The sequence below is a fragment of the Suricata suricatta genome, chromosome 1 (assembly GCF_006229205.1).
Source record: "Suricata suricatta isolate VVHF042 chromosome 1, meerkat_22Aug2017_6uvM2_HiC, whole genome shotgun sequence".
Taxonomy (NCBI): domain Eukaryota; kingdom Metazoa; phylum Chordata; class Mammalia; order Carnivora; family Herpestidae; genus Suricata; species Suricata suricatta.
The window spans coordinates 64,925,300-64,939,412 of NC_043700.1; the positions used below are offsets into that span (position 1 = coordinate 64,925,300).

General features: G+C 41.9%; 2 protein-coding genes across 9 annotated transcripts in view; one reads left to right on the forward strand and one right to left on the reverse strand.

The window, feature by feature from the left end:
* Window positions 1-11,650, forward strand: part of C1H4orf45 (chromosome 1 C4orf45 homolog) — a 94,629-nt gene extending 82,979 nt beyond the window's left edge. Inside the window, exons 5-6 of one of the 3 annotated variants that reach the window (XR_003908695.1) lie at window positions 6,311-6,472; window positions 11,465-11,650. Coding sequence is in view for 1 of the 3 variants with exons in the window: in XM_029939479.1 (XP_029795339.1) it covers window positions 11,465-11,497 (33 nt within the window). In the remaining 2 variants the exon portion in view is untranslated. Of the gene's footprint in view, window positions 1-6,310; window positions 6,473-7,509; window positions 7,527-11,464 lie in introns of those variants that run through there. The other 2 variants (XR_003908696.1, XM_029939479.1) reach the window with 2 other exon arrangements.
* FNIP2 (folliculin interacting protein 2) overlaps window positions 3,484-14,113 on the reverse strand; it is a 132,700-nt gene continuing 122,070 nt past the window's right edge. For 5 of the 6 annotated variants that reach the window (XM_029939448.1, XM_029939432.1, XM_029939424.1 and 2 more), the window contains 3 exons: window positions 13,254-13,454; window positions 9,112-9,227; window positions 3,484-7,205 (listed from right to left, as the gene is read on the reverse strand). In XM_029939448.1, coding sequence (XP_029795308.1) covers window positions 7,127-7,205; window positions 9,112-9,227; window positions 13,254-13,454 — 396 coding nt within the window. In that variant the 3' untranslated portion in view covers window positions 3,484-7,126. The remainder of the gene's footprint in view (window positions 7,206-9,111; window positions 9,228-13,253; window positions 13,455-14,113) is intronic. The other variant, XM_029939457.1, reaches the window with a different exon arrangement.

Consider the following 14,113-nt stretch of genomic DNA (forward strand, 5'->3'; position numbering starts at 1 on the left):
AGTAAACCTCCCTAGAAAACAATTAGTTGCCGAAGGAAAGAGAAATTTGGGATAAAGAGTGGGCAGGAAGACACAGAACAAAAATTTAACATGAGAGGAACCATCTTTGTTTACACTTGGAATATGAAAAATCTGTAGGTTGACAACGTGCATATGATAAAGGGGCATGGATGATAAATGATGACTGAAGGTACTAGGAAAGCTGAGGGAGATGCATGGTTCTAGGAGTTAACACATCAAGGCAGGGATTAACGCTTATAGGAAGGGGGCATTTTGCTCCCACTGTGAATGGAGTATCACTTCCTTCCTTGCCATCTCAAAGGGTTTTTTTCTTTTTCTTAAGTTTATTTACTTATTTTGAGAGAGACAGAGACAGCGCAAGTAGGGGAGGGGCAGAGAGAGAGAATCCCAAGCAGGTTCCACATGGTCAGCACCGAGCCAGGTGCAGGGCTCGAACCCACGGAGAAGCCGTGAGATCACCACCTGAGCTGAAACCAAGAGTCTGGACCTTAACTGACTGAGACACCCAGGTGCCCCTCAGAGGCTTTTTTCTAACTTCCCCTTTTCCTATTCTTCCACATCTCCTTTGCCGCATATATCCAAAGACTACATAGGACTTGTATCTCAGCCTTTATAGGATAATTTTGCCGCCTGTACTGTTTACCGTGTTAAAGATCTTTGCTTCAAAGCCTGCTTATACGCTGGTATGACAATATTCTGACTACCCAACTGCTTTTTGGGGAGTCATAATATATATCATCTTACTTATATCTGAAGTACCTGTATCAGCTATTTCTCCAGAGAAACAGTGCCAAAAAGATGGACAGATAGACTGATTAAGGAATTAGGAATTGGCTCACATGATTGTGGAGGCTGGCCGATCCAAAATGGGCAGGGTAGGCCAACAGGCTGGAGACGTAGGCAAGAGTGACGTTGCAGCTCAGGTCCAAAGGCAGCCTGCCTTGCGGAAAATCTACTCAAATGTGAATCTCTTCTGAGCTCTAGCTTCAGCCCCTCCCTCCCCCTCCCCCAGCTCTGGTCCAATGCAGGAGGACTGGGGCTGGGGGGAGGGAAGCAGTCTGGCGTATGGTCTGCGTGCCCAAAGCTCCCATCTGCCAGAGGAGTTTCGGTACCGGCCACCAGGAGGGGCCCGACTGGGCGGGAAGCTAACTACATAGAGCAGGGGCGGGAACCTCGGTGACCGTGCTTGGGTCTCCGTCACCCACCTCCCCTCCTGTCTCACTGAGACCCTCCCCCTTTCCCTGGCTTTACCTGGTGGGCGTATATTTCTTTCCTCGCTGGTTCTCCCCAAAGCCTGTAGTTAGCTATGAGGATTGAGACCAGCACGATGCGCCCCTACCTAATGGCCTCTTCAGGTCTGTCCCCTGTGCGGGGAAAGACCCTGTTCGCACAGCACCCCAGCCAGGTGCACTGCGCTGTAGTCATTAGTATCCATCTGGAGCCTCAGGATCCTAGAGCAGACTGAACCTATTATCAGCCACACTTGACAGCTGTGATCATCGAGGCCAGACAGGTTGAGGAACTCGTCCAGTATCACACAGCGAGTAGGCAGCTGGGTCAGGATTTGAATCCAGACAGCCGACCTCCACCCTGTGCAAAGACACCACCTGCCTCTGGAGCACGGGGCATGATAACTGACGGAGTCCACAAGAAGGAAGCCATAAGAGCAGGATGTGGACCTTGGTGGGGAGAAAGGCTGCAGATCAGACACACGGGTCTGCAGGTGCAAAGCCTGTATGTAACACGGATAGACGGTTTTCTAAAAGCAGATGACATCTGCGGAAGGCTCAGAGGCCATCTGTGGAAGTGCCCTGCCAGGAGTCAGCCCCAGGTAGCAAATACTTGGGGGAGAAACAGCACTTTTGTCAGTCACCTCCTTGAACCTTCATGTTGCTGAAAACCAGGTACTACCTAATACAACCCAAAGTGGGGCGTGTTTTAAGCAACCTCCCTTTCCCACCCCCTCCGGAGGCATCCCTCCCGCCTCCCAAAATGGTTTCCAGATTCTCCAGCAGCTGGCACGGCCTGATCTCTGACTGATCAGTTACTATAGGTGGTCCGTCTATAACTCAGAACCGGCCTCCCCAACCTACCCCCTCGCTACCAGGAAGATCTCCCTTGGACTGCTTTTTCCACCTCTGTCCTGTGTACTTCCACCAGCAACCAGCGTCTAGCACTGAAGTATTTGTTGAATGGATGGGTGAATTGATAAGGATTAAAGGATATATTAACCAAGCTTAAAAAGGAAATAATAAATCTTAATCTCATCTAAAAAACACCTTCACCGAAACTTCCACACTAGCGTTTGACCCGAATCTCTAGATACCATGGGCTACCCCAAGGTGACACGTAAAATTAACTGTCACAGTACGTGTCTCATTCAGGTGAGGATTAAACATATATAAAGCACCTGACAGAACAGTCTAGACACCAGGGAACCGAAAAGCAAGGTGGCGTGTATGTATGTAGAAGTTCTTCACCAATGGCATGATTTTAAAGTTGCTTGAGGGATATGGAAAACACTTCTGAAATTTTCATTTAATCGAAAAAGGAGTTTGAAATACCTAATGTTAGTTCTCCCTATGGTCTTTAAGACAACATGATTCAGTATGGTATTATGTATGTTGCACAAGTTATACTTAAAAGCGTTTTTTTCCTGAGACTATATATATGAATGATCTCATCTTTTACAAAGCAAATATTATGTAACGCCATTTACTTTCCTAAAACAGAATTCATACAGAATATAACCTACTTCCACACATCACTTATAACAAACCAATATAATGCCCAATATAATGCACTATTTAAAAAGTAACCTGTTAGAATATATTTTAATACACTGACATTGAAACACTAGATTAGAACAGGAAGTATCGTAACAGAGCAGGCAGATCTCTCATCTATATGCGGTCGCAGGAACGCTACAATTACAAATGAAGACAGATGACTCAAATTCACCAACACAGTAGTAATTGGGAAGGCTGTTTTCCAAATTTATGTTAATTCTTGTAAAAATTCTGAATCTTACAAAGTAAAATCTTCCCTCGATTTATACGACACTGGCATTCGTGGAAAATTCAGCATGTATTAAACTCATGTGAGAAACACATGTAAAGCAGAATTAAATTCTTAGATAATTATAAACAGGTTTTTTCACCCACATGACTGTCCAGCAGAACATTTAAAAGTCATGCAGGTGGTGAGGCAAGTCGTCACGCCGTGGGGGTGTCCCCTACATTTCCAGAACTTTGTCTTACCATTCTCAGCCCCCATCCACTGTGTGCCGGTAACCCTCACCCCCACCAAAAATGTCCCTACTTTTCCAAAACACCCCTGTTGAAAATCACTGACATATAAAACCAACTTGTTTCAGCATGAACTAATGGAAATGATACCTCGAGGTTTTTAAAAAAGTTCTGAGATTAAATGTAACAAATCACATGCGGTACCAGGAAAATGTTCAAGATAAATTCAAAAGGTTTATTGCACCAAATGCCACAGAAAAATGGATCAAAATAATACATGAACAAGTTTTAAGAAAAATTTCTATACATTGACATTGCTATTTACCTGATCAAAAATATAAAGTCCTATCAATTTGTCTTACTGGAGCTTCAATAATAACAAATCCCAGAATTTTCTCCTTTTTTTAAACACCACTTAAATTTAAGCATATTGCAATCTTGCTCCCAAGATACATGGTCACCAAAATTTTGACCCTTAAAAAATTAACACTCAGAGGGGGCTGCTTGATTTAGGTAAATAGTACTATTAAAATAACCCCTCCCCCACAGCACAATAAAAAAACAAATGGTTCACATTTACCAAGAGAAGCTAAAGACTTTTTCAATTTAACGGTGAAAGTATGCATGAACAAAATACTTTCAAAAGTACGTATTAGTGGGAAAACCCAGACATTTAAAAGAATATTAGGGTCACTTTTATATTCTTTATGTACAACCAACTCTAGTGAAGAACCTAAAAAGCTACAGACTAAATTTTTATAAAAATCTCAGGACCTAATTATAAGAGCCGAAACGACAGTTTAGTATCACTTAGCAAGCGGGGACTTTCCTCCCTCCAAAAAAGTTACTTTTGAAAAATATGGTTAAGTTTAAAAAGTTGCGATGTGTAAACGGCAGTTCCATGGGATGTGAAAAGATTATAGTTACTTTTATTAAAAAACAGCACACTTCAGAAAAATGGATTGAAGCCTGTACAAAAAGCTATTTAACACTGATAAAAATAAAATACTTTGGAATTATGCACAAGTATGGAAGCTACATTTTAAATTTTCATTGTCATGTTTAAACGTACACAATTACCTTTACATTCATCTCACTCATCGATCTATTAAAAATAAAACTGCAACATGCTAGAAAGAGATCCGAGTAACATTACACACTTCTGCTGTCATGCCTCACTAGCTTGCTTCAAAAAGCAAGATGCTACAAAAGTTCCACTCAACAGGTAAGACTTAAAAGTTGAAGAAACCCTAAAGGTGGAATCCTGTCAACTGAGGTAGTTTTCTTTTCTTTTTTTTTTTTTTAATTTTAATTTTTTCTTGAAGTGGGCATTGGGAGAGGGCGGGGTCCCTTTCTTGCCTCGTCAGCGAAGACAGAGTGAAGCCACTGCGTAGTGTGAGCGGGGGTGTCTCAACGCAATTCCGTGAGATTTTTTTTTTTCTTTTCCACTTTTGGGAAGAGGTTGAATTTAAGACAAAGAAAACTTGAATGTTATTTAGAGGAGGATTATAAAAGAGCAGCAACATTCTTGGTCTGTTTTTGTAGGCAACAGATGTGAGGAGTAGGTTCTGACTGGAATCCTGAGTGTCACGGAGACAGCCCCACACGTGACCCACCTGTAGTTCCCCACAGACAGTTCCCAAGAGTTTAGAACAGTAGATTAAAAGGCAAATTAAATTTTCTCAGGCTTTGAGAGGACTGGGCTACATTTTTATGTATGGCGTTTAGAATCAGCTATTTAAAGCTCAATTTCCCCCTATGTGGGTCTAATTTTCAACATGTCGCTACATACACATTTTGAATGAAACTGGTTCTGTATCTAGTTATTTTCTACGAAACCCTGGAAGGTGGTGAATGAGGGAAAGTGCTCAAAATGTGTAAACAAGGAGAAGGGAAATAGAGATGAGGGGAATGCTCTACACTGGTACAGACGGAAATAATATAACGTCAGCTATTATAATTTATTCACACATAACGAGAAACAAATGATGACTGAGCTGAGCCACAGGTGAGGTCCATTCTCGGCGTAACACCAAGCAGTGACGTCACAGAACCAGAGACTCTAGAACACCAGACTCAGATGTTGGAGGACGGGGATGAGAAAAACATAAAGCTGGGAAACTTCAATCTTATGAAAGAAAGACATAAAACAAAAATTAAAGATCTTATTTAGAGCCTTAATGCACCCACCTACATTTCACATCATGAAAGAGAGAGAGAAGAAAAGGTAGTTCTGACCTATTCCTAAAGAATTATTACGCCTATTTTTCTCCACTGGTACTTGCATAATGAACCTGCATTTGTAAAAGAAGAAACAAATTTATGTAACTTGGTGTTCAGAATCAGGATTGTAGCAAATAAAAATATCTGAAGTCATTCTAAGCCCGGAAAGGAAAGTCACCTCCTAATCTTGGGCACAAATGGATGCATGGAAAGGAATGGAATTAAGTCATAAAACAGTGTTAAGGAAATGAGAGCCTGGTTATCATCAACTGTAGTCAAGAGCTGCAAGATGCTGACAATGCTCTGATTGGCTAGATTAGCACCCGCCTTTTAACAATATTTTTAAACTCTTTTCCTTTACCTTGGATGTCGGGACGTACTCTGACATGGTCAGAATTCATGACTAGTACACTGAAGTTCCTTTCACATTAATGAAAAATTAAGGTTTTTTTGTTTTTTTTTTTTTAAGTGAACTATGCCAATAGACAATCCTTCATTTTGGCAGATTTTATAACGGGTAAGTTAATTTCTGGAGAGGTGTTTTGAAAAGGACTTAGGCAATAGAAGGCACAGAGATGATAATGTAAAAATTTAGATCATTTATGGATTGTTTATAAATGTACAAGCTAATTACTTTCATTCGTCATCCTGAACTGTTGCAGGTTTCATTTCCCACCAGGCCAGCTGTGCCTTTTAAAGTACAAATAGTCATTTGTATTAACTATTACAGGAAGAAAGTGGCTTCGGCTGGAAGAGTTTAGCAACAGAAACACTCTTGAGCTTATAGAAATAACTTTGGTAAATGGCCTCCCTTACAGAGGCCGCTGAAAGCTCTGAAGTATGAGGATAGAACACATGGTATCAGACTGTGCACTCTGCAGCTACGAACTACATCTTGAGATTAAGAGGCTACATTGATTCCTGGGTTTATTGCACCAACAATCCCTCCCTAGCCTGCCTGTGGCTGCATCTGCAACAAGGTAAACTCCAAGAAGACGTAAAAACAGTGGGTCCCTAAAACACTCTCTTCCCGACGGTCGATCCTCTTTCCTGTCTCGTGTCAGGCGGTAACTTGTACGGCCACCAGACAGGAAGATGGCACAATGTGGCTTGCTTTCTTTCGCCTTTCGTAGAAAGCAAACTCTGCCCTGGAATTCAAACCCCTCGTTCTGACTGTCCTAGAACAGCACATCGCACGTTCTGCAGTTTGGAGAGCTCGTGCTGAAACTCTGACACCCTCTCCTCCTGGACCGGGGTGCACACTGGTTACCCCCGCTCCACAGTCACTTGCCCTTATTCTGCCCAAACACACAGGCGCTCTGTACCGACAGCTTAGTGTTCAGTGTAGTGTTTATGTCTCCTCCTGCCAAAAAAGTCACTCTCTCTGTTGATTCACGGGTAACAAAAGGCCGAAAGTATTCATGAAAAACACAAATGCCATTATGTCAAGTAAACCTAGGTCGTCCACGAGGCATCCACTTGAAGCAACAAAACAAAACAAAACAAAGCGGTGGAATGACTTTTCTGTTTGCTCTTCTCATGCTTTTGATGTCACAGAGAGCTTATTCCTTTCGCCTTCAGTTGAGAATCTGATTTTTTTTTTCTTCCATGGAAGAACTGTCCTGAGCTTTAGCTTATAAGAGTATTTGAGCGACGTAAGGAGAATGAGTACTGGCGATAGCAGTCAACAGGGGCAGGTCGTTTGATTCAATCCTGAATATTGAAAAAAGAAAAGAAGATTAAAGTAGCATGATTTCACAGGGAAGTATTATTGCCAGGTACCAAGCTTGCCAGATCATTGCTTAGAACTAACGATAACATAAGAGATGGATCGATGACAAACTAGTTCTCTTAACGCGATCTCCCAGGGGATGCTGATGCCGCCCATGGGGGCAGAGGATGAGGCCGAGGTGCCGCGCCCCAGCGTGGGCACGGGGCTGTTCCTCCCACGGCAGGGGTCACCCGGTTTTAAGCCCATCACTTTCCTATATTCCCCGACAACTCCTGTTTCCTCCAGCGGCTCGTCACTCTGAGTGCATGCTGAGAGGCCCATACCTGGGCTCCGATCAGTCCTGGGACAATGATGAAGGAGGGAACTTGTTCAAGACACATGAGGATTTGTTCAACAGGCTTCACAATTTAGATCCTCACCAAGCATCTGAGCCACAGCATTCTGAGAGCAAAGTGACACTAATAGATACTGAATCAAGAGACATCACAGCATCAAATGGACTTGGCTGTGGCTGCCTCTCTTAGAGCAGAGGTGGATACAGTGTGGTCACTGGCTAAATGCTGCCAAATGTCCTGAAAAAAACGAGGACTGCTTTGGTCCGTGGAATATGTCCTATTTTTTTCCCCTTGAATTCCAAAAATGAAAAATTAAAAATAAAATTTAAAAAGGTGGCTGCCATTACTTCATGGAATGTTCTATGCTTTCTCAAGTAACGTTCCCTACAGATCTCCTTTCAGGGTAGATGAGAAGTTCTTCAGAACCTTTTGTGCCACGCACTCGGACTAGGAGAGGAAGGGGCTAGAGATGCTGGATGTGACCCCCCCACTAATCATGCACTAAGACGGCCTAGAGATGAGAGAGGTAAATAAATCCTTCTGGTCTAACAGAGTCCAGGGACACCTGCCAGCCAGGGACAGATCCTAGAAATGCAAGTCACACATCTGGCCGTGGGGAGCCTGGCGAGCAGGACTAAAGTGGGAAGGTGGTAAAGAGGTCGAAACAAAAACTAGGAACAATAATAACAACAATAAAGAGATATGTGGCAAGTTAACTGCAAAAGCAAATGCCTAAAAAGGCATTTCTGAATAAAGTATGGGGAAAAAATGTATGATAGGAAATGCCAAGAGCCTCAGTACTGTTAGTCATATCCTGGGTGTGAGAGATGGAAAAGACTGACAAGAATGCAAAGACCCGGACCTTGCACTAATACTTTGATTAGCAGGCTTGATGGAGAATTTCAAGGATGACATCATATATGGAAGATTTTCTTGCTCAAAATTAGAGGAATCCTCATCATAGTTAAGGGGGTCGATTCCCCCAAAACAGTGTCTTTTTTTAGTTCTCTGTTGAAAAAATAAGCAGAGACTAACAAAGTCAGAATTTCTTCCCCGAGAGAAGTTCTGGCTAAGACCCCGTGAGGACGATGTACATTATCAGTAGCATCAGTGGGTCTCCTCTTCCAAGGGGCCTGTCATGAAGGAGGGGAAAGTACTGTCACCCTGAGAACATGCAGGTGGCCCTGAAGGTCCAGGAGCATGGCCTTTCTCGCCTCCAAGGAGCAAAATGCAGGTCTGACAGGCTGCGCCTTCGACGTCTTACTGAAATGACTAGACGTGGGCAGGCCGAGTGGGATTAAAATTTTCACTGGGAGAAGACTAACATAAAGTACCACTAGCTTGAAGTTCTGTGCTTGTTTCCGGGTCAGGAACTCCAGGATCAGAGATATGATATGATATGATGGAAGCCACAGAGGCACACATCTGATGACGGGTCAGTGGGGCCCCAGGGCCCGCAGGTGCCGGGTGACACAGGCCACGTGGGTCAGTGGGTGCAGCACTGGGGTCAGCCCCACCATGGGGAGGAACGGCAGCACGTCACAGAACTCACCCCAGGACGACGCCTAATTCTTTCACGTGGACTCGTGTGTGACCACGCAGATACTCAGACAGCATCTTACTTTTCAGGTACATCTCCTGCAGTCTGTCTTCAAGATGCATGATGCACTGGGAAACCAATAACATTCAGAGTCAGGGCCAGCATTCAGATCTCTGCCAATATCCTAAGAGCTGGAATTCTCTTAATTCCTTGCTAAGTATATGGCTATTGCCTCATTCCTTTCAAATACACGTAAACATTATAGACCATACCAAACCCTACCACTGGTGGGTGTAAGAAAAGGTTTTAATAAAACAACAGTTTACTTTTTCTAATGACTATTAAGATTTTCATACATATATGCTAGTCTTTTTAAAAACAGCATTTTTAACATAGCTGAAATCATTCTTTAAGTACATTTCCTACTTTTAAAAAACTTTACAATAATCCTTTCCCTATGTTATTAATAAATCTTTATCAATGTAACTTTTATGGCAAAATAATTTCTGAGAATGCGAATTATCATTATTTGCTTATCCACATGGCAATCTGAGTTTTTGTTACTATAATTTTTTAAAGAACTTCGTTGCTGTTTTCTTATATCTCAGATTATTTTGGCGAAATATATCCGCCAAAGTAGAGCGAATGGAACAAGGTCACTTTAAATTTTTTGTTTTTGTTTTTGCTCTCAGGAGCGCATTTTAACTAGGTCTTTAATAACAATAAAGAAAAGGCAATTATTCTCAGGACATCTCTACCCTTGGAAATGTGTCCAACTTCATTTTTTAGAGAATAGCAACCATCTGTGTCTTTCACCAGCGGCAAATGCTTTTGCATTTGGCAGGCAGAGCCGTCCAAGCATCTTCAGTAAGACACCTGACGGCTTTGGCAAGGGTAATTCCATCATACATAATTTCTTCTAGACCATTACGCCTGTTATTTTCAAGGTAAAAAGATTAACAGATGCATTTGAAAATGTTGATCTTGACCATCTGGGCTGATCAGTGACATGGAAAAAGTATCTATTCGAGATGCAATCTTATAGTTTTTCATTGGCTTAAAAATCTTTTAAATGCACTGTGTTGAGTAGAGGAAAAACAACTGGTAAGTGACTGGTAAGAGTAATAATTAAAGCAAGGAGGGTTTCACCAATTCTCATGAAAATGCTCTTCCAAGTTAAGAGTTAAGTGGTAAAAGGAGCTCCCGTTAAGTTTCAGTTTCTTATAGAGTAAACACAAAGTTTTTAGTAAGTGTTATAAAATATTAAAAAGAACACTCACATTATGTTGAATCCTTTGTTTTAAATGGTTAATTTATGCTGTTTGCAAAGTCCCTATGAAAGCTGTATGTGGTAATGTGGAAATGAAGAGAACACTGGTCTATATGGAATGTACAGTAAACTCCAAATCATTTAGAATTTTTTAATGAAAGGTTTGATTATCAAATAGAACCACTTTGGGCTCCACCCTCCCCCTTTTCTGGGATTTTATTCCTGAGATGGATTTGTTTAATTTTTAACTTCTGAAATTTTAATTTTTTTAATAGTTTTTATCTATTTTTGAGACACAGAGAGACAGAGCATGAGTGGGGGAGGGGCAGAGAGAGAGGGAGACACAGGATCTGAAGCAGGCTCCAGGCTCTGAGCAGTCAGCACAGAGCCCCATGTGGGGCTCAAATCCACAAACCGTGAGATCATGACCTGAGCTAAAGTTGGCTGCTCAACCAACTGAGCCACCCAGGCGCCCCTAACTTCTGAAATTTTAAATAACTACTTTCTCTTTTCATACTGAAGACTGAATAGCCATTTACTTGTGTTTTAGTCAAGCAATTTTTAAGGGGAGTTTTAAACTACAGATGAAATTTTCTTTGATCTGGGTTTAGTCAAGTTAAATAAGTCATTCCAGAGGCGCCTGAGTGTCTCAGTCGGTTAAGCCTCCGGCTTCAGCTCAGGTCAGATCTCACGTTCGTGGGTTTGAGCCCTGCGTCAGGCTCTGTGCTGACAGCTAGCTCAGAGCCTGGAGCCTGCTTCCGGTTCTGTGTCTCCTTCTCTCTCTGCCCCTCCCCCTCTCATGCTCTCTCTCTGTATCAAAAATAAATAGAACATTAAAAAAAATTTAGTAAATAAGTCATTCCATTCATACTACTGAGTGGCTAAACATGTTTCTGTCAAAAAAACAAAACAAAACAAAAAAAACATACCTCTGTCCAAATGAAGTAAAAAGAATTAATCTAGTGATTTATTGCTTGGAAAACTAAGATGTCAAATGTAATAAGAGCTACATATTACAGAATAGAATATGGTAAATACTTAAAATAGTAAGAAGAAAGTATAAAATCTAATAATTTAATCTTTCTTTCCTTATAGAAAAGGAAAAGTTCAGCTGCTAAGTCAGCATGATGCAGCTTGCTACTAGAAAGAAAAACTGCCCGCGAAAAAAGAATGAAATTGAGGCCATCATAACTCATCAGTGCTTCTCCCATGACCCCCGGGACACAGGTCCTGTGAGAGCATGCTTCAGTCTAAAGCCCAAATAAATATTTTGGCAAAAAATGTTGTCAGTCTTTACAACCATTAAGATTATGGATTTTCCCTTAGCTTTACAGATGGGGAAACAGAGACCTTGAGAAGTCACACAGTTAGGAAGTAGTGGGGCTTGGATATGACCCTAGACTACTGGACCCTAAAGGCCATGCACTGGCCACGGCTGTACCCTGACTGGTAAAGTATCTCAAAATGGGCATGGTCCTTTGGCAGTTTAAAAAGCAGAATCTCAGACACAATTTTCAGAGCATTCTCACAAGATGCTTGTTGAAGCGATACTATCTTTACAAGTGAGACAGCTGAGGTTCAGAGACGCTCAGGATCAATGGCAAAGCCTAGCTTTAACCTGGCTGCACCAAGGGGTCCCCCTGTCATGCCACACTGGCATGACAATCACACAGTACTTCAAATCCCCTTCTTCTTCTTTTTTTTTATATTTATTTTTGAGAAAGAGATTAAGAGAGGGAGACAGACAACACAAGTGGGGAAGGAGCAGAGAAAGAGGGAGGCACAGAATACAAAGCGCGCTCCAGGCTCTGAGCTGTCAACACAGAGCCCAACGTGGGGCTTGAACCCACGAACGTGAGATCATGACCTGAGCCGAAGTTGGACACTTAACTGACTGAGCCACCCAGGCGCCCCTCAAATCACCTTGCTGAAGGCCATGAAAGTCTTGACTTTCTGAGGAATGTGGTGCAACAGTAGGTTATAAGATCTCGGAAAAATTACCACTCCATTCACGGTTAGTATAGGGAATTCATATTTAGCTTCCTATTTTGTTGTTAAGTAGCTCTGTATCTCCTGTGGAGGTTAGGGAAGCTCTGGTCTGGAAGGATACTGCAGAGGGTGGCTGAGTGTAGGGTGAACAGCAGAGAAGGTGGGCCCTCTTTCACTTTGGTGCAAATCCCCAAGGTCAGCTCACTTTCACTCTTGCTAGCTATACCCCCGTAAGCCTCTCTTCCAGTTTTGAGAACTTTCTCTCTCTCTCTCAAACTATATTTTCTCTCAGTCTCTCTGCACATAAACACATATTTTTTATATATTCATTCCAGTGACTGGGGGGAGAGCCGCTGATCATTCTCTAGGAGTTTATGGACCCTATTTATTGTCTTTAATATAATGTTATGAAATCAATTTTAAAATCCCATCTGAAAAGGAATGCAGCTGATACCATCTTCTATGGGTATGGCACTTCAAAATTTTAAATGTTCATACAAATGATATTCCGTTTTATCCTTAACAATTTTATGAGAACAAAAGGAACTACAATCCCTTCAGTGACTGGCTTGATGTTGATCCAATAAAAGGAAAGCTAATGAGTTCTCCAAAGGAAGAATTTAAATGTCCTTTTATGCTTGATCCCTTCCCCCATACCCTGTTCCCTTTGCCATATTCCTTATCCGAAAAGATTTCAGTGTCATTCCATGGAAGTAACTATTGTCACTGAAATCTATCCTGTTTGCTGGTTTTGTGTTGCATGTTCTATTTTTACTTATGCTAACACACAATTATACTAAAAACAATAACTTCAGTTTGTAATTTTATAATCAAAGTATTGTTAACAGTATTTTCTTAACTATATTTCTTTAATAAGATGAGAACGACTACTTACAAAATCAGCAGGGAGGTGAAGCTTGTAGAGCTGTAAGATGGAGTGAAGTAAACTGGACACCTGACTAGAGACCAAGACATCCTGGCCCAGTTTCATGCTGTCCGTCACTTTCCTCTGACTTGTGGCTACCTGGACGGTCCACTTATCCGTGTCTGCGATAATACAGACAGCTTCCGCTATTGGCTCGTCGAGCACTGGATGCTGGGAGAGAAACAGTGGGTCAACGTTCCACAAGGCTGCCGGGGGCACTCAAAGCGTCCAGCAGCATTAGCCCAACGGTTCAGAAGCTGCTAGTGGGAGCTACACAAAGTTAGGGTGTTATAGTGACTGAAATCGGAGTGTCATCAAATCATCTTTTAAAATTAGCATGATCACAATTGCATTCAATCAATATTTCTTTCTTACACTCAAGAGGTACGCTGTAAGTGCTGTTAATGTTCAGAGATAAGCAAAAAGATACATGCCCTCCCTATATTCCAAGATACTAATATTCCTTTCCTTTTGTTTCTTTTTTTAAAAATTTTTAAACATTTACTTATTTTTTGAGAGACAGAGCATGAGCAGGGGAGGGGCAGAGAGAGGGAGTCACAGATTCCAAAGAAGGATACTCTGAGCTGCTGACAGCTCAGAGCCCGATGCAGGGCTCGAGCTCACGAACCATGAGATCATGACCTGAGCTGAAGTCTGATGCTTAACCAACTGAGCCACCAGGTGCTCCAAATTCCTTTCCTTTTGAAAGACTACACTCTCCTTGTAAAATGGAGAACACTGGAATAAGGTGTAGGATTCTATTGCCATTTCTCCAAAAGAAGTTTAGGCAGGGTAATGACTTAATATTCCCTTAAAGTTATAGCTTTAAT